Genomic DNA, 21,069 nt, shown 5'->3' on the forward strand with positions numbered 1-21,069 from the left:
CAACTTTGCTGCATTGTTTTCAATGGTTGCTAAAAATGATCTTTGTTTGCTTTGGCAATGTAGGCCATAGTAATTTTACTATGTGTCATTCTTTTAAAATTGCTGATTTATATATTGATTTAAAAAAAAATGTTTTAAATGTTTGCCTTCGTCAGTAGTCTAAAATGGATATTTTAGATTGCTCTTTGTAACTCACTTAGAGCAGGGGTCCCCAAACTAAGGCCCAGGGGACGGATGCGACCCAATCACCTTTTCAATCCGGCCCGCGGACGGTCTGGGAATCAGCATGTTTTTACATGAGTAGAATGTGTGCTTTTATTTCAAATGCATCTCTGGGTTATTTTTGGGGCATAGGAATTTGTTCATTTTTTTCTTCTTTCAAAATATAGTCTGGCCCCCCACAAGGTTTGAGTGACAGTGGACCGGCCCCCTGCTGAAAAAGTTTGCTGACCCCTGACTTAGAGGCTTTCTTTCAAGAAAGCAGTGTAAGAGGTAAAGGTAAAGGGGCCCCTGACCATAGCTGCCAAGTTCTCCCTTTTTAAAGGGAAATTCCTTTATGCTGAATAGGCTTCCTCGTGAGAAAAGGGAAAACTTGGCAGCTATGCCCCTGACCATCAGGTCCAGTCGTGTCCGACTCTGGGGTTGCGGCGCTCATCTCGCTCTATAGGCCGAGGGAGCCGGCGTTTGTCCGTAGACAGTATCCGGGTCATGTGGCCAGCATGACAAAGCTGCTTCTGGCGAACCAGAGCAGCGCACGGAAACGCCGTTTACCTTTCCGCTGGAGCGGTCTCTATTTATCTACTTGCACTTTGATGTGCTTTCGAACTGCTAGGTGGGCAGGAGCTGGGACCAAGCAACGGGAGCTCACCCCGTCACAGGGATTCAAACCACTGACCTTCTGATCAGCAAGCCCTAGACTCTGTGGTTTAACACACAGCGCCACCTGGGTCCCACATTCATTATATATAATGAATGTATGAGAATTGTGGCAAGAGAAATGTCTGCTAACATCACATTTCTACCTGTGCTTATTCCCCCACCTGCTCTGCACAGGTGGCACTGAGACATTTTTCTTTCCTTTACATTTTATTTTTAAAAGCTTCTCTTTCCCCACCCTTTTTGTTTTTGTAAGTTGACATCCATGTTTGAACCAACCTGGAGAGGAAAGCTTTCTGGAGCCTTGAGCTGGCTTAGCCCTTAAGGGGATGTGGGAGAAGAAGGGTTAAGAATCACAGGATCAACTAATTAGGTTTAACTGTGTCAAACCAGGATGGCATATTAGCCTAATTACTCTCGCCCTCTGATTGGTTTGTGGGAGGGGTGGTGTTCCTGGATGCCCTGGGTAAAGGAGCTTCTAATTAAAGCATTTCCATTCCATGTTTCAGCATGCCACAACTATGCCACCTTTTTGCACTCAGTGCTGTTTGTTCTCCCTCGCAGATGGTCTGAGGAAAGGGGCTTAGGAGGAGGGGTCCGTATCATGATGGCAAAGCATGCACTTTGCATGCCGAAGGTCCCAGATTTAATCCCTCCAGGTCTATTGTAAAAAGAAGATCAGCTACCAGGTGTCTGAGACTCTGGAGAGCCACTGCTGATCAGAGTAGACCAAGCTTCACCAACCTGGTTCTCCCCCCCCCCACCCCAGAATGTTGCTGGAATCCACTACCCACCACTCTGGCTGTTGGGCATGCTGGCTGAGGTTGAATCCAACCACATCTGGAGAGCACCACTTGGGAAAAGTTGGAGTAATTATACTGGGGTAGCCGGACTTAGTATAAGGCAGCTTCCTATGTTTACGTTACGTTACGTTATGTTATGAGATTGAGGGGCAGGCTTAATGAAGGGGCTTAATGAAACCAGAAATGGCCTTAATAGTCACGAAAAAGCTGTCAAGCAGCCAGCTTGAGAAGCACCCCCTCCCTTTCTTTCTAAGTTTTAGAGTATAATATTTAGTAAGTTTGTTTTTCTAAATAAGGCAGTTCAAGTTCACCTACAAGAACTCCATGCTCTACCATGTTCCTCCATGATTTTTCTACCTTGCCTTTAAAGACAATGAAGTTGTTTGCCACCACTACACCTTAGAGCAAACTCCATTATTTAGCTATGCACTAAGCAAAGGTACTTTCCTTTCTCTGCACTGAATCCACCAGCATTAAGCCTCACTGGATAAAAAACCCCTGTAGTATCTAACATTATGCAAGAGGCAAAAGAACATCTTCCTGTCCACTTTCTGTATGCCTCCAATATGCTCCGCCTATTTTGCCTTTCCCCCCTGAGCTATAAAGCTTCAAATGTTGCAACCTTTCCTTGTCAGGGAGCTGGCTCCATCCCCTTCATCATTTTTGGTTGTTGCCCTTTTCTGTACATTTCCCAGCTCTACAATACCCTTTCAAAATCACGACACCCAGAATGGTACACAGCATTCTAATCCAAGCAAATAAGAGGAGCCTGGCTGCTGGATCAGGCCAAAAGACCCCTATAGTCCAGCATTCTATTCTCTCAGTGATCAAACAGATGCCCCCAGTGGCAGTGGGAAGACAACAAGCAGAACCTGAATACAACACCAACACTTTCCTCACTTGTGATTCCCAGCAACTGGTATTCAGTCATACAGTGGTACCTCGCAAGACGAATGCCCTGCAAGACGAATTTTTCTCAAGACGAATGCGTCTTGCGATCTGATGGTGACTCGCAAGATGAATTCGTTTTGCGAAAAATTTACCTTGTGAATAGCGGTTTCCCATAGGAATGCATTGAAATTTAATTAATGCGTTCCTATGGGCACAGGTGGCGCTGTGGGCTAAACCACTGAGCCTAGGGCTTGCTGATCAGAAGGTCGGCAGTTTGAATCCCTGTGACGGGGTGAGCTCCCGTTGCTTGGTCCCAGCTCCTGCCAACCTAGCAGTTCGAAAGCACATCAAAATGCAAGTAGATAAATAGGAACCGCTACAGCGGGAAGGTAAACGGTGTTTCCGTGCGCTGCTCTGGTTTGCCAGAAGCGACTTTGTCATGCTGGCCACATGACCTGGAAGCTGTACATTAGCTCCCTCGGCCAATAACGTGAGATGAGCGCACAACCCCAGAGTCGGTCACGACTGGACCTAATGGTCAGGGGTCCCTTTACCTTTACCTTTATGGGCAAAAAAAGAAATTTCAATGCATTCCTATGGGAAACCGCGATTCGCAAGATGAATTTTTCGCAAAATGAATTGACTCGCGGAACAAATTAAATTCATCTTGCGAGGCACCACTGTACTGGCTCCAAGAGTGGAGGTCAATGTCGATTTGTATATAGGCACTTGTGAAAGGTTATACCCATTATGACAGGCTTCACACTCCAGCTGAAATTGTTTGGAAGAAGCCGAGAATAGAACTCCTGCCTGTCTGATGCCCACCAGCCCTCTTGACGCTGGCTATGAATGTCAGACCTTACCTTGGATGTTTTCAGGAGGCTCCTTGGGCACAGGCTTGGGTTTCATGACTGGTCTCGCTGAGCTCCTAACAGCTTGGTGTTTCAGCAGTTGGAAAGAATATTTCATTTTAAGGCAGTACTGTGGCTTATTGTAAAATACTCCCAAAGACCTACTTAGAAGCAGAATTCACGTATAGCTGGGATGGGTAAAGAGAGAGGTAGAGATGGAGTTTGAGAGATAATGACTTAGTCTGCATAAACACCATGCATTTAAAGCACCAAGAATCCTGGGAACAGAAGCTTGTTAAGGCTGCTGGGAATTGTGAGAGGTAAACTACAGTTCCCAGGAATCTTTGGGGGGGGATTATGTGCTTTAAATAAATGGTGTGTATATGGCCTGAGATTGAGTCACATCCACACTGTACAACTAAAGCATATGGCTTTTCCCAAAGAACCCTGGGAACTGTAGTTTACCAACACAGAGCTACAATTCCCAGCACCATAACAAACCACAGTTCCTAGGATTTGGGGGTGGGGAGTCATGTGCTTTAAATGCATGCTATGGATGTGATCATATGCTGGTAATTTTTTATGCCCTTGTAAAAAAATTATTTAAAGCCTAAGACTGGTTGGGAGGACCCATGGCATTTTGCTACATGAGGTGAAGAAACAAGATGTTGCCCACTCATGAGTCATCTGTTCCTTCCTTGTATAACAGGGGTGGCAAACTCCCAAGAGACTGCGATCTACTCACAGAGTTAAAAACTGGCAGTGATCTACCCCCTCTTTTGGGGTTCAGGTCAAAGTTGTTGAACTTTTTTAGGAAGGAGGAAGGCCGATTTTGGGGGTTTTCAGGTCAAAGTTGTTGAGTTTTTTCAGGGAGGAGGGAAAATGTTGAGCTTTTTTTTTAGGGGAGCCACAGTTGTTCAGCTTCTTTGTGGAGAGCCAATGATCTACCAGTGATCTACTGCAGACGTCCAGTGATCTACTGGTAGATCACGATCTACCTGTTGGACATGCCTGTTGTATAAGAACTGACCATAATGTCAATTGTACCTTACTGCAAGATTAGCAGCAATGGGAAAGAGTCTACCACTATTGCCTTCAAGGTGAGTATATCAGGTGAGTTTAGGACATACAGAGAAGGCCACAGCGTGGCCTCTAAACACCTCATTATTGACTCCTCCCTGCTCCACAGCATCTGCCCGCTGAGGCAGCTGCCTCACTTTGCCTACTGGGAGGGCCAGCCCTGTCCCCTCTCCACTGGATTGGATTCTTGTCCTTCCTTTCTTACAAGACAGTGCTCAATATAGATTACGCAACTGTTTCCTTGTACACTCATGTCTACCTACACCAGGGTACAGTAAGCTTTTATGCCTTCTGCTTTTATTTTGACATGCAGAAGGAGGTCCAGGTTCAATCCTCAGCAGAGGCCACAGCCTCAAACCCTGGAGAGCTGCTGCTATGCTGTGTAGACAATACTGAGCTTGGTTGACCAATGGTCTGACTCACTGCAAAGCAGCTTCTTATGTCCTTATTTGGGAAGGGGCCATGTAGCTCAGTGGCAGAGCATCTGCTTTGCACACAGAAGGTCCCAGTTTCAATCCCTAACATATCTCCAGGTAGGGCTGGAAGTGTTTCCTGCCTGAAACCCTGGAGAGGCACTGCCAGTCAAGTGTGTAGACAATACTGAGCAAGATGGATCCAATGGTCTGACTTGGTGTAAGGAAGCTTCCCATGTTCCTGTCCTAGAACAGAAAGCACCATAGCACAAACTTGGAATGGAAAGGGGCGGGTATCATTAGTGATACTTTAATAAACAAACAAACAAACAAACAAACAATCCTGATGGTAATTTTTAGGTGCCTTTGCTCTGTGAACCAATGTCAGTCATGCACATTTCAGGCAAGCAGAAAACATACAAGAGACTGGGTGTCACAAAGGATGTTGTCCTATGCTCTAAACAACTTCTAATCTACATACCACACTGGTTTCTCTTTGCACAAGCAACTATATACAAGCTTCCAGGGGATCTGCCTGGTTTCCATGGTCTTCTCATGTCACCACCGTAGTGAGCTGAGAACAGTCACTTCTGCTATTAATCACCACTCTCCTTATATGCATCTGTCAAAACTCTGAGGCTCAATCCCATCTCACCATCTGTGTGTGCAGGACACAGAGTTGAAACCAGACAAAAGAATCAAACACTGCCCTTTGGGGTGTGTGTGTCTGTGGAAAGCAAGAGTTACACATGGAAAGCAAAGCAGGTGTCCTAACAGTTATTGGGTGTGGCCAAATATGTCAACTTCAGTTTCTCACTTTTCCTATCTGAATTTCAGTTCTTTACATTTCTATCGCAGTTTGTGAATTCCCCGATCCCAAGTCCTAATGAAAATGCACCAGCATTTTAGTGCAAATTTCTCCTAATATCCAATGCAATTTCACTTAATATGCACTTTTTTAGCAATGCAATTTCTCCTAAAGCAATGCATTTCCATATATTGTTTTCACAAATACATGCATTTATATGCATACTTTACCTCTGGTATATGCATTTTTGTTACATTACTTTGCTGGAAAGCCAACTTGCAAAATTCAGAGAAGTGAGAATTCTGAAGGATTTGGGTTTGTGTGTAGTTTCAGAAAGTGTGAATTGTGAGTTCAGGGTCTAGCCAACTCCAAGCAGACCCACTGAAATGAATGGACAGAAGTTAAGCATGCCCATTATTTTCAATAGGTATTCTCTGAGTAGGATTAGCACTGGCAACAACCCTTCACCTTTAAATGCAAACTGAATCAAAATTCTCCTCCATTTCTACTATACGCTGAAGCAGCTCCTAAGCATCACCCTGAGGCAGTGGGGTGCTAGCTATGACAGCTTGTCTCAGCAGAGTATTTCCTACCTTCAGTTCCAGCATCAGTCTTGGCTGGGGAGGAGCTGGCTTGCAAGGGGGCCACGCCAGAAGAGCTGGTTGTTTCTTGCAAAAGCAATATAGGAGAGTTGTATTATGCTAGGGATTTAAAGCATCGCTACTTACTTGGGTCTTATGGATGGCTCAAGAAATATTACACCAGGTGTTTTAGGTGATGAAAACCCACTCTGACTTCACTATAGCAAAGTCTTTCCCTTTGTAGTGAGGCCATCTGGACCTGCCCAAACTCTGCTCATACCCTAAAGCTAGATGGAAGTAGACGAGACCACAAGGTTCTGAATTCCACTAGATACCCAGAAATGGGAATCCAGAATCTGATTCCAGATTCAGCCACAGAAACTGAGCAGAATCCAGCAAGGCTCCAATGGAGGCTTTGTTGATCCATGGAGGCTCAGCTTTTACAGAACACGGGAAATGCGCGCTCCCAGAAGCCTCCTGAGCTGATGTGGTGGGCAGTGCACCCTACAATGCTGAATAAGCCACTGGAACCATGGTGGAACCCACTGGATTCCAGTTTTTTCCAGAAATGTGGTGGCACCCTCCCGAAAGAACTATGTTTTTATATGCCGCAGCAGCGGCCATGTATATCATGGAGGGGCAGTGGCTCAGCCACAATTCCCTGCCAAATGTACCCATGCTGTATTATCCCATGATGCACAAGGATGCATCACTTTTTGCACATTCCAGCAACACCAACACCAGGAAAGAGCTGGGTTGCTGGGCAAAATATGAAGTGCCTGCAGCTGCTCCCAAGGGTGTCATCGAATGCTATTAATGTTCAAGCCACAAGTAGCATGTGGGAAGTCACAAAGAGAGACCTTTGGATCCTGTCCCCTCTGACTAGGGATGCAAGAATCTGGTCATCTCTGACTATAGATGGAAGAATCAGTTTCTTATTTTTCCAATCTTAAATTTGGCTCTCCAACGTTTCTGCAGCAATTTGCAATTTTTCTTTTTAAAACCCCTAATGGGACTTCCCTCCCCCCCAGCGTTTTAGTGTGAATTTCCCTTAGAACAGATTTTTATATGCAGTTTTGACTAATACAGACATTTCTGCAAGCACTTTCTCCCAATAGGACGCATTTTTATATGTTTATCTCATTGATATTTTTATTTTTAGGCACACTTTGCCCTAACACATGCATTTGTGTAAACCTTATTTGGTTGTAGAACTGCCTGGCAATTTTTTTTGATAATTATTAATTTTGAAGGATGCCTGTTTTTTTGTTATTATATTGTTTCAGAAATTGAAAATTTGATAAATTTGGCTTTAAATGAGAACCTAATCAAATTTCTCCCCTATCCCTACCGCTGACAAAAGAATTTACCCAGCAGCCAGTACTTTCCCCACATCATTTTTATGAGCTATCAGTCTCTGCTCAGAAATATAAAAAGCAGTGGCAGAAAAGGGATTAATTTGAAAAACAAAACAAAAATCAAAACCAAAACTCAATTTAAGTAACCTAAGGAGGAATGTGGAAGAAGACGGGGCCAAGAAGTGTGTTCAGCTGAAAAATCTGAGACGACAGAAGCGTCATTTTCTAGCCAGTATGGCTGGATCATAAACAATTTAGAGGGATATACTTTTTCATATATATTTTTTTAAAAAAACTTTTTCATTTTTTAAAGCCACACTTTAAAGGTGGATAACAGATAGTGTCCTGTTGAAATGGGAGACAGAAGCCAATTGATATTAATAAGGGCGTTAAATCAGAGTACTGTGACAGCCCCCGTCAAATTGGCAAGGGCTTAATTAGAGTCACAATAAAAAGCCGCCCCGGAGGCATTTTGCTTTTTAGTCATTCACACACACCTCCACTGGCTCAGCTTTTACAGAACAGGGGGAATTATTAATTCACTTTATCCTGAGATGTTTAGCCTTGTGTCTCGGTGACATTCATGGATGGTTTTACATTGCAATCAGGCAAGCATGAGCAAATGGCAGAGATGGAGATGGGAGCAGCTGGGGCCAGGGTCGGTACCAGCGCCTGGCTCCCTCAGGCAGGTGCTAGTGCCTAAGCAACCTAGCAGGGTTATCAGCAATGAAGGCTGGTCAACGAGGGTCAATGGGGTTTCTGTCTCAGAAACCTCAGCCTGCCCTCATGTGCTTGCTTTCTTACAACCACAACTCCGCTGGTTCAGTGGTGGCTGATGCCCACTGAGACTAGTAAGAGTGGAAGGCAGGCAAAGCAAACTAGTATTGTCTACATCCTACTCCCTGCTGAGTTCTGCAAGGGCAAATCTGTGAGTAAGGAGGAGGAAATTGGCAGGCAATTCTGCTACCCCCCTGAACTGGTTATAAATAAGAAAACAGGCAGGTGTTGGGTGGCTGAGGTTGGAAGAGTAGTGCCCCATGTTCTGTAAGGGATCAACCTTTATATGATTCTATGATTCACTGCCTTGGCCATTCTACCCACCCCTGCCAATAAATAGCTCTTTTCACTTGGAAGGCAAAAAGCAGGGATAAAGGTTTAAGCAACTCCTCCTTACCACCATTGGTCTAATGAAATAGCTTCAGAAGCTGCTTTTGCTTTTTTTAAAACCAACAACATAACCCAGAATATGGCTGGGGATGGGAAGGTCTCTCTGTTTTCCATACTACGCAGTCTGGGGCTGTCTTGGTTGGTTTATTGTTGCTTTTGGGTGTACCGCAGAAAAGCAAGCACTAGCTAAGGAACTAGGAGCACCAAGCTATCTGTAAAATATACCTGTTTTTATCTCTGCCTCTTGCACAGACACAGAAGGAGGGAGATCAGCTGGTTGCTTAACTGTGGCTGCTCAGAGGGTACAAAAGAATCATACACATACATACACACACACATTAAAAGAGAAAGTAGAGAGAAAGATTCTCAGCAGTGTTTGAAGCTCTTTCCTAGGAAAAGACTAGCATGAAAAATTCTAGAGAAACTTAAAGCACAGTATAACCCATCTGTATAACGTCTCATAGATAATTCCCGAGTTAGCAGGGCTATAAAATTAATCAATTCAACTTGTAGATTAATCAACTCAAGTCTCAGTTGACTAACTGGCAAGGGCAATTTTTAATCAATGATGTTCACATGTCAACAGTACAACTCAGAGCTGCTGCTACAGAACTCCTGGGCATTTCAAAGGATTGTGGGATATTGTTTTATATTTTAATATTTATCTCTTGAGTTTTCTCCAAGAAGATCTAGGAGGTGTCACTGTGAAGTGGGTAGGGCTGAGAGGGAATGACTAGTCGTCACCTAATGAACTTCACAGCTGAAATGGGTATTTGAACCAGAGACACACTGTTTCAGACTGATGGCTAGATACATTAAATTGTGGTGGCTAACATGTGGCCCTGCACCTCATCAGAGCATCTGCTATTTCGCTCACCTTATCAGAACATCTGCCCTTTTGCCACATCACCAGGGTTGCCAGACTCAATAGAGGACAGGACTTCTGTGCCTTTAATTGCCCTGCTCTCTTTTGAGTCTGGAAACCTTAAAGAGAAGCCAGCAGACCCTTTGTTTAATTTCCAAGCAAAGGGTCTGCTGGTTTCTCTTTAAGGTTCCCAGACTCAAAAGAGAGCAGGGCAATTAAAGGCACAGAAGCCCTGTCCTCTATTGAGCCTGGCAACCCCACACATCACCAGAGCACCCACCTCATCATAGCACCCATTCTTTAAGGAGTTACTGCAGCTGCTGCCCTAAAGGAAAAGAAGCTGCACATTATTAATGCGCGCTGTCCTGCCAATGCCCTTCTCTGTATTAATTAGGTCTGAAAACAAACAAGCACTTTTGCTGACAAATCGAAAGAATTCAGCTGAAGCACAATGTAATCCCCCCGCCATGTACCCCAATCCACATCTACAAGGCAAGTGAAGAGGCAAGCTAGTGAGGCTAGAGTCATCCTTCTATGGCATTATTTGTTGCTACTTAACATAGTGAAGCTGCAAACAAAGCTGTTGCAGAAGGGAGGGGGCGACGGAAGACTAAACAGCAGAACCAGCTCTAGTAGATCTACATGAGCAGGTAAGGGAATGAGGAGCTTGTGCCTCGCAAACTACAGCTTGGCACCCACCTGGCTGCTGAGTTGTAACAAGTGTGGTGGTAGTAGTAGGAGCAGCAGTGGTAGTGGTAGTAGTAGGAGCAGCAGTGGTAGTGGTAGTAGTAGGAGCAGCAGTGGTGGTGGTAGTAGTGGTGGTGGTGGTAGTAGTAGTTGTAGTGGTGGTGGTGGTGGAAGTGGTTTGGGGAGTTGTAGTGGTAGTAGCTTTTGTGGTAGTAACTCGCTTTGATCGTTCATTTGCTAACGAAACAAAAATAAGGATTGGGATGGGGAGAGGAGAAAGAAACCATAGGATAGTTTTCTCAGGACTTCTTCTCAGGTTATATTTAAAGTACTAAGCCTTTCCGGGAGTATCTTGGGCCATATCTACAATACATACTTACAGTACAGTACAATGCATGCCTACTCAGAAGTAAGTATCATTGAGCTCATTTGTGAGCATGGGATTGACTGCTATCCACTTATTTGAACCCAGTGGATTGTATCCAATGCAACTGGCATTCAGAGGCATAGTGACTCTGCCAGCAGAGGTAGTAGCCATCAATAGCTTAATTCTCCATAAAATTGCCTAATTCTCTTTTAAAGCCATCCAAGTTGGTGACCTATATCTATACTATATCTTGTGAGTGTGAATTCCATAGTTTAACTACCGGTATATGTTGTGTGGAAAAAGTAGGTCCATATACTCAGCTGAAATGTCCCAATAGATCTTCCTCTTAACACACACACACGCACACGCACACACACACACACACACCATGCCACACCTTAGTCTAATGAAAGCGAAAGAGACCAGATTCTGTAGCTGAAAAATCTTAACAACATTTTTCTCCTAGTGGCAGCGAGAACTTAATGTCCTGTCTGTGATATTTGAGGGGAAAAGTTCACGGCATCCACTGGTGATTTTGGTAACACGCATACACTTTTATTTCCTTCCCTTCTGCTGTTCTAACAAACCTCATGGGGAGGGGAAAACATGCCAGAGCAGCAGAGACAATGAGGTTACTGAAGTCAAAGGAGGTTCTTTTGACAGGATGGGAAATGAGGCACAATTAGAGGAGCAGACATATTGCCCGGAAGGTGCTAATGGACAGTGAAAACAGCCGCTCTTTCTCCCCGTCAAGGAACGTGCACAAGGACCATGCACCAAACAGGTCAAATCCCAGAGTTTCAAGTTTCATTTTCTACTTACTGCCAAAGTTTGGAGCTGCACCTGGAAGAAAAGAAGAAGGGCAAGAAAAAAAAAAGAGGGTCAGCAAATACAAAGAAGGCCATGGTGCTAATTAACAGGAAGCTTGCTCATAAGCACATGGATGTCAAGGCAGCTGGCACAGGGCAAAACACAGAGGTGGGGTCTGCACCCAGGTAACCTGCAGTGACCTGTGGGGATCAGGCAACTAATAACCTAACTTATTAGCGCTCTTTTACTTTGCCCTGTGTCCAGGTAGGGGCATCTATACTTGTCAGTTTTGGCATAACAGCTTATTAATACCGGTAATAAGTCACATTTCAAGTCCATGAAGTTTAGTACAGTACAGTGGTTCCTCGTGTTGTGGACGGGATCCGTTCCAGAGGCCCGTCCGTAACGTGAAATGCCTGCAACTCGAAGCGCTGCATCTGCGCAGGTGCGTGGCACGATTTGGCGTTTCTGCGCATGCGCGAGCGGCGAAACCCGGAAGTAACCCGTTCCGGTACTTCCGGGTTGCCACAGGATGTAATGCAAAAAGACACAACATGAAGTGGACGGAACACGAGGTATGACTGTAGAATTCTTACTAGTGCTCAGCTAGAATGTGGGGTGTGGTAAGTGGGTAGAGATGGGACCAGCAGTTTTGCAGAATGCTTCGTTAGAATTGCAGTGCTCATGTAACCAATATAAAAATTATTTCCTTTATACCAGTAACTTATTTTGCTCTTCATGAGAGCACATAGCTAAATGGGGTTGCCTAGATATAATTGTGAAGTCATCAAAGCCAGTACAGTGGTACCTCGGGTTACAGACGCTTCAGGTTACAGACTCTGTTAACCCAGAAATAGTATCTTGGATTAAGAACTTTACCTCAGGATGAGAACAGAAATTGTGAGGTGGCAGCGCAGTGGCAGCGGGAGGCCCCATTAGCTAAAGTGGTATCTCAGGTTAAGAACAGTTTCAGGTTAAGAACGGACCTCCAGAGCAAATTAAGTTCTTAACCTGAGGCACCACTGTATGTGATCCCTGGTTGGTTGGGGTGGGGTATCATGTGAAGGAAGCAATTTGGGGAGGAAGTGAAAAACCATGGGGATGTGGTGCCTGTAAAGAGTTGAGAAGTGTTACAAAACATATTGGATTAAAGACCTGGGGAAGGGTTTGACACCTGCAAAATCACAGTAACTGAGGAGACAATCAGACACAGAGAGCGTTCATCTCAGCACTCACTCTTACCACCTTTGTCTTCACAACAGGCTGTTGTTCTCATGTTACAGATGGTGACCGAGGCTAAGAAACTACCTTGCAAGTGGCTGAGATCTCACCCAGTGACATCGAGACCAATAACTTGAACAAAAGTTTTGTTTTGTTTTGTGGGTTGAGCTGCATGGTTTGACTGTAATGACTCCTTTGACCATGGGTAGGCAAACTAAGGCCTGGGGGCCGGATCTGGCCCAATCGCCTTCTCAATCCGGCCCTTGGATGGTCTGGGAATCAGCGTGTTTTTACATGAGTAGAATGTGTGCTTTTATTTAAAATGCATCTCAGGGTTATTTGTGGGGCATAGGAATTCATTCATCCCCCCCCCCAAAAAATATAGTCCGGCACCCCACAAGGTCTGAGGGACAGTGGACTGGCCCCCTGCTGAAATCTGTTGCTGACCCCTGCAGCCTTGACCTTCAAAGAAGCAGCAGTCTCAGTTTTAGGCACCTCCTGAAAACATATTTTGGCCCAGGCTTTTCCAAACTCCTAAGCTTGGATTTTTGCTCTACATGGCGAGGTAAAATAGACAGGTTTGCCACAATTATATACACGAAGCAACTATTAGAGGACCAGGAGTCTTAATTTCCTTTGGTTTATCTAACACTGGGAAGCTGGGCTATGGCCATTCACAGGTGAAGAGAAAGGTAGGAAAGTCCTCCCCACCATGAAACATAACCCGCAGATCCCCAATTTTCATTAATAATAATAATAATAATAATAATAATAATAATAATAAGCTTCTTGCATTTGTTGAGCCTGAGTTATGAGGCAAAATGCATGGGCACTATTCTTCTCAAATTCTGTGTGAGACTAGCCTGTTCCACCTGTTTCAGTGTTTGACTTTGCACATGCCCCAGAAACATCCCTGTTAGGGACGCATGCTCTGAGGTTGCAGACTCTGGCTCTATGCAGGACACCTGGGCTCTGTGTTGAGTGTGAGAAGCAAGCATAATGGAATAATGGAGAGCCGGCAACTCCTGGTGCCTGTCAGCACCAAAACAAAAAAACAACCAAAAAAACCCCAACCCTCTCCATCTCTCCTTTAAAAGATCGTAGGCACTCAGCAGCAACTGACAAGCTTGTTCCCTTTCAAAGGGCCCACATCTTCAAGTTCCTGGCAAAAACAAAGCATTCCTGTCATGGCCTTTTGAGACTGGATTTCTCCTTTGATCACCCTAAAGCCGACACATTTTCTCTCTTGCTCAAAGGTGGGGAGGAAGGACCGAACAAAATGTGGCATCTTTGGGAAATGCTTTAGGATGCTTAAAAAGCCAGTGGTGTGGCAGCTTGCTCTTCCACCACGACAAAGGCAGGAGGAGAGGTGTGCAGAGGCCACAAGAAGAATTGCGAGCAGAGGGGAGTCCTATTTACCACCCTTTGGACCCCTGGAAAATTCACCAAACCAAATCTGCTAGCTGTCACCTGGAACTGGATTCGTGCAGTACCACTGGTTTGAGGGCTGAATGGGACCCAGTGGTGGCTAACCTGAGGAAGCCTCCGCCAGACCTGGACCACCTGCTCACACACCTTAGTGCAGTGTTTCCCAACCAGTGTGCCTCCAGATGTTTTGGGACTACAACTCCCATCATTCCTGACCACTGGTCTTGCTAGCTAGGGATGATGGGAGTTGTAGTCCCAAAACATCTGGAGGCACACTGGTTGGGAAACACTGCCTTAGTGGGAGAGGCTAGGGTCACTTTCACACCATGCATTTTAATCCCTATGATACTGCTTCAAACAGTCATGGTTTCCCCCCAAAGAATCCTGGCAACTGTAGTTTGTTATGGGTGCTGAGTTGTTAGGAGGCTCCTCTTCTCTTCCCCCACAGAGCTACAATTCCCTGGGAAAAGAGGGGTTGATTGTTAAACTACTGTAGGAACTGATAGCAGGTTCTAGGAACCCTCCTTGTGGTGGGATTCTGAGAGGCGATACCGGTATCTGTGAGTTTGTTGGGGCCGTGGGTGAGGGCCAGGGGCCCTGGAAGTGTTGAGCAGGGAAGTGTGTCAGAAAAAGGAGGAATTCATCTATCTATCTATCTATCCACATGCACGCGCACACACACAAACATAGGAAAGCCTGCTGCAACAAAGCAATGGTCCATCTAGTGACTGTCCAACATCCTGCTCTAACAGGGGCCACTGAGATGCCCATGGGAAGAGAGCACTCCCTCTACCTGTGGTTTCCAGAGCTAGCAATTTTATCAATAGTCACTGCCTAGCAATTTGTATTTGTGATTTTACTTTTTTCTACCACTTGTTGTTGTTTTCATTTTCTGTGGAAGACTTAGATATATTTTTATGCCTGACTCTAGCCTGGGCAGCTATCCATGGTCCTGCTCCTCAGCCAAGCATTGCTGATACTCCCTGCAGACCCTGTTCAGAACAGGGCCATTGTTCAGCAGTACCACCGATGCAGAAAGACCACTTGAGGGAGAGGAGGGGGGCAGGATAAAACCAGCACAGTTTCGCACAGCTACTTACAGACATTAGCGGAGCCATTGGGGCGGGGCAGGTAGGATCCTGCCCGCCAAGACTTGCTGCGGAAGTTCTTCTTGCACCGCCCACAGTCCTGACCGGTTGTGTTGTGCTCACACTCGCACTGGAGGCTTCCCTCTTTGAAGGTGCAGAGATTGGCATGGAGGTTGCATTTGCACCTACAAGAGGAACAGAGGAGACAGACCTGGCTGTGATTGGCTCTTATTTTATTCATCCATTGAAGTCTTTAAAAATGTATAAATGCTCCTTTTCAATTTCAGCTGACAAAAAGCCATGGACACATCACAGAAACATTACAATATAAAAGCATTAGAAATTCATCAAAACGCCACAATTTCTGAACTGTGACGGAAACAGGTGATGGATTAAAGACAGTGCTGTGCTGTGCACTTTTTTTCTGTTGCTGTTGTTTTGTTTGTTTTACTGTTCTCTATTAACCAATGAGAAAGGAAATTCAACTTGAAAATTGTCAAAGCAGGAGTGAAAATCTCAGTGTCATTCTTACGAGTGCAGTAGGGGGGCAGTTATATGCTTACCTTGCTTTTGAAGTGGTCAAGGGGTTCTGTAGGTGTCCTTTCATCCTACAAATAATCACACCAACTGCATGTAACCTGCACCCTCCTCAGGTGCCCATGTGTCAATCAAAGCCCAAGGAGGAAATCATGAGGTAACTCCTCTGAGGGGTTTTTTCATAGCAGGAATCATAGGCAGCTAAGGAGGCTTCAGGTGCTAGAGAAATGTTTAGAGGGAGAAAACAGGTACGCCTGGCTTTTTGTGTGCTTGGCGTGTGTCTTTTTGCACCAGGTGAAAACCTTGATATTTTATGGGCCTTCATGTGATGATCAGCACCAGAGTCAAGTTCTATTTGCAGAAGAAGTGATAGTGTATAACAAGTTCTATAGTGCAATTTCTTTTTTCATTAATGGAAGGCAAATGGTAAAAAAGGATAGAGAAATATATATTTTTGGCACAGACACAAAGTACAAGTCATGCAGCCTTCCGCCTTCCCTCCCCGGACTTGATTTTTGTTCCATTCGCTTGTTCCATCCATGTCAACTTTTAAGTCCTTCCATTACCTTCTCATGTTTGACACATGAGCTTCTTTAGAGTCAAAGCCTTTTACACAGATAATTGATGTTCCAAATCAAATAATCAATGCATATGCAAGTAACGATCAGAGAATACCTCTCATTACAACTCAGGGCCCCATTTACAATTGCTTCTCCATTTCCAAGGCTGACTGGCGTTGTTAATAGTCAATCATGTTCAGTTCAAAATAGATCCCCACACACAGCACTTTGGCTTCTTAAAGGTTCCTGAAAGTGGGATATAACCTAATGCTCCCAGTGTTCATGGCTAGTTTAATGGTAAGAGACAGGCAGGAGTAAATAAAGAGAGAAAGAGGTGAAAGCATGAAAGAAGCAAGGATAATTTATTGTAAACCACCCACATAACTTCAGTATAGAAGTGTAATAAATAAAAATCATTCCCTCTATTGCAATCTTCAGGCACTGAGCGCCAGTCCTTACATAGCTAAAACAGCACCATGGATGGTGGCTAACAGTTTGAGGTTGAATCCTGACAAGACAGAAGTACTGTTTGTGGGGGACAGGAGGCGGGCAGGTGTGGAGGACTCCCTGGTCCTGAATGGGGTAACTGTGCCCCTGAAGGACGAGGTGCGCAGCCTGGAAGTCATTCTGGACTCACAGCTGTCCATGAAGGCGCAGGCCAATTCTGTGTCCAGGGCAGCTGTTTATCAGCTCCATCTGGTACGCAGGCTGAGACCCTACCTGCCCGCGGACTGTCTCACCAGTGGTGCATGCTTTAGTTATCTCTCGCTTGGACTACTGCAATGCACTCTATGTGGGGCTACCCTTGAAGGTGACCCGGAAACTACAGCTAATCCAGAATGCGGCAGCTAGACTGGTGACTGGGAGCGGCCGCCGAGACCACATAACACCAGTCTTGAAAGACCTACATTGGCTCCCAGTACGTTTCTGAGCACAATTCAAAGTGTTGGTGCTGACCTTTAAAGCCCTAAATGGCCTCGGTCCAGTATACCTGAAGGAGCGTCTCCACCTCCATCGTTCTGCTCAGACACTGAGGTCCAGTACTGAGGGCCTTCTAGCTGTTCCCTCATTGCGAGAAGCCAAGTTACAGGGAACTAGGCAGAAGGCCTTCTCGGTGGTGGCGCCCACCCTGTGGAATGCCCTCCCATCAGATGTCAAAGAGAAAAACAGCTACCAGATTTTTAGAAGACATCTGAAGGCAGCCCTGTTTAGGGAGGCTTTTAATGTTTAATAGATTATTTTATTTCATTTTTCTGTTGGAAGCTGCCCAGAGTGGCTGGGGAAACCCAGCCAGATGGGCGGGGTATAAATAATAAATTATTATTATTATTATTATTATTATTATTATTATTATTATTATTATTATTATTATTATTATAACAGGCAGGTGTCAATTGGGTTCAGGGTGACCTCAGGAAACACACATTTAAGCAAGGGGCAGGGTGAAGAAGTAGAATCCCGAAATAGACTCTTCAGGCAGAAGTTACAAACAGTAGGTGAGGTTGGGGCAGATACACCCGAAGTGCCCTCCCAGTTGACCATGGTGGGGTTTAACTAAACTCTTGTTTAAATTTCAAAGGCATTAGGAATGCAAATGTAAGCTACAGGGGGCATTCCACCAAGGTTTCCATGGGAATTTCATCACAAGCTTATAAATCATGTACAGTACATATCTTTCTCAAGAAAGAAGAGTTTGGTTTCTAGCACTCAAGGTCCTTCTGCGTTGTTGGCTCCTGGGGGTGGAAGCACTTTAACCTGCCCCGAAGCTAAGGAAGGGGCTGAGCCCTCTCAATATCCAGTGCCGACGTTGCGCATGGGACATCATGATGCTGTGCAATGTCACACACAGGGCGCCATGATGTTGCATAACGTCACGCATGCTATGTCACGGTGTCACATGACATTGGCACCCTCCATTGTAGGTGCACGCTGGTACCAATGAAACCACTCTTGCCAAAAATACATAGGTGCATTATGGGATAAACTGGTATTGGGGTGTGTGTATGGAAGAAGCAGAGACTGGAGGAATCAGAGCAAAGACTGCCTTGTATGCCAGGGTTGCCAACCTTTTTTGACTAGTGGGCAAATTTTGTATTTTGAGAGTGTTCTGGGGGCAAAAGCTACAAAATGGCTGCCATGGGGGAGACGGGGCATATCACAAAAGTAGAGAGACAACTACATATGACAACCTTATGGGAAGCCAGCTATGCCCTGCAGGTCTTGATTATGGAGCACTAGCCAACACGTGTTCTCTCTCTCTCTCTCTCTCTCTCTCTCTCTCTCTCTCTCTCTCTCTCTCTCTCTCTCTCTCTCTCACACACACACACACACACACACATGCTGTTCCTGTCTAACAAGAGGGAACATTCCTCAGTTTCCAGGATTAATATACAAGGCAGTCACACCACTCTCATGTCACAAAAATCACTTAGAAAGTACATTTTTTGCCCCACAATGTTCTTTCTAGGAGGGCTAGAAACTTACTTTAAAATGAAAATGAAAGCTCACAGTCTGGGGCACCACTGCAGTTTGCATAAGTACAATAAATCTTTAGAAAAAGTCCTAGGGAGAAGTCCAACAAACCCAATGCAGACCAAGTGTTCTTTGTGGCCGATGAATGCTGGCTGAGGGTCAGAGAAGCAGGTGGATCAGAAATGGAAAACTGGGTGGGAATGAACATGACATGGAGTAACCTAAAGGAGGATGCTGAAGAGAACGTTCCATGCTGCAATATTTTGTTGTTGGTCCCAATTGCACCGTATATCTCCAGCTTACGTAAGAAATAAAATTACCAACTGGTGATTTTTCTTCTTCTTTTGTTTCCTTTGTCTGTTTCCACTAAGAAGACTCATTTCAAAATTTAACAAGATTTGGGAGTTTAGCTGTCTTCCCACAACAACTGAGCATCACTCACTCTGATACCATTGAGCAGTTACTTTTCTGTGAGAGAAGCTTGGCTAGGAACTCTTTCTCCCCCTAGAAATCTGACTGGCACCTACATTGCGATTAGGGATAAGCAGATCTGTCAATTCTGCTTTCTCAGTTTTTAATGCTTCTAATATTAAATTTGGTTATTACATTTCCACATCAGTTTGCCATTCATTTATATTTCTTTAAAAGGGGCCTCATTTATCAGGATTTTAGTGTGAATTTATCCCAGTATTCACATGTTTGTATGCAGTTTGGCCTAATATACACATTTTTGCAGAACATTTTTCACTAATATAATACATTTGTGTGTGTGTTAGTTTTACTAAAATAAGCATATTTGTGTACATTTTTTTGCAGTTATATGCATTTTTGTGCACATTACTTGTCTGGGGAACTGCCCTGCAAAATTTGGAGATGTGTGATTTTTTTAAGGATTGCCTACATTTTAGTTCCCATATTGTTTCAGAAAGTACAAATTACGTAGGATTGCCTTTAACGCGAATGTATTTTTATTTTCAAATTGAAAATAATGAAATTCTGCAGAGTTGCTTCTGGTCGTTTTAGATGATGCTCCGCAAGATGGATCTACAGCCTTATTTGATATCATCTTCTAGTGAAGCTCATGCTTATTTGAAAGTATGTCATTAGGATATTCACGGCAGCGTCCATCAGAAGGGTCAAATGGACAGATTGAGAACTAGAGATGATTTGTTTCCAGAAAAAGTTATGGGTAGCTTAAACAGCAGCTACCCTACTTCATAGCTTGTGTTACTTACTATGTTTTTACCCCAACTCCTTTGCCAAAATCACTTAAGACTAAAATCAGCACTGAACACCATGAATATTCATTCACTGAGTGGGCCTTTCTTCTGACACACTCTCTAAGGTTTTGGATCCAGCAAAGCCTGCAAACACCTCAATGCCATTTGTGTGTTGCTGGTAGATATTATTATTATTATTATTATTATTATTATTATTATTATTATTATTATTATTATTATTATAAAACAAAAACCCTGCCAGAGCTATTTTTATCCTTGCTCTTGTTTTCCAACCAACTGTTTACTCGTAGGCCAGGAAGAAGCTGGGTGAGCAGCCCCCGCTCCTGCTTCTCACTCACCAGATGACACTTTGTTCTGCTCCACTCCAAAACCAACACAGGGAAGCAGAGGCGGGAGCGGGGGACTTGTTCTCCAAGGGGTGCAAGTGGAACAGATTTGATATCTGGAGCAAAGAGCTGGCAAATGTGGCCAACAAACAAGATATCTAGCAAAAAGCCAGTTGCAGAAAGGGCTTCTAAGGACAGAGTGGAAATAACTAAAACCTATCACACTTAAATACTTGGGGAGTGGGTTACAGCAGCAGGCAGTCTGGGACGATAGTGGTGTGTGTGTGTGTGCATGTGTGCATGTGTGTGAAGTTCTCTCTTTCTCTCTCTCTCCCTCTGCCAGATTATACAAATCAAGGTAGCCCTGTGTCTGGGTTCTGACGGCTTTCTCCTTATGCCCCCACAGATCAGAGTTTTCTGCACGACTGTCCTCACCCTTTTGAATAGGCAATGACCAGAGCTCAGGTGCCACAGAGCCTGACTCTCTGAATTATTGAACGCCCACGGAACATTGCCTTCGTCTCTTACTGCAATTTCCTTAAATAAAAAAAACGAAGGGGGGGGGGAAACCACAGCATACACATAGAGGGAAAGCAAACTAGCATGGGTCACTGCAGGTCATCATCTCTTCACTGTGGT

The 21,069-nt window shown here is 44.5% G+C and overlaps 1 protein-coding gene across 9 annotated transcripts in view; it reads right to left on the bottom strand.

Moving 5' to 3' along the window:
- The window catches only part of NTNG2 (netrin G2), a 126,741-nt gene that overhangs the window by 28,242 nt on the left and 77,430 nt on the right, over window positions 1–21,069 (bottom strand). For 3 of the 9 annotated variants that reach the window (XM_088664787.1, XM_088664786.1, XM_088664784.1), the window contains exons 4-8: window positions 15,307–15,479; window positions 11,570–11,590; window positions 9,054–9,119; window positions 6,316–6,390; window positions 3,434–3,505 (exon numbers count right to left, since the gene is read on the bottom strand). In XM_088664787.1, coding sequence (XP_088520913.1) covers window positions 3,434–3,505; window positions 6,316–6,390; window positions 9,054–9,119; window positions 11,570–11,590; window positions 15,307–15,479 — 407 coding nt within the window. The remainder of the gene's footprint in view (window positions 1–3,433; window positions 3,506–6,315; window positions 6,391–9,053; window positions 9,120–11,569; window positions 11,591–15,306; window positions 15,480–21,069) is intronic. The other 6 variants (XM_060270662.2, XM_088664791.1, XM_088664789.1 and 3 more) reach the window with 4 other exon arrangements.

The sequence above is a fragment of the Zootoca vivipara genome, chromosome Z2, assembly GCF_965207765.1.
Source record: "Zootoca vivipara chromosome Z2, rZooViv2.hap1.1, whole genome shotgun sequence".
NCBI classification, from domain to species: Eukaryota; Metazoa; Chordata; class Lepidosauria; order Squamata; family Lacertidae; genus Zootoca; species Zootoca vivipara.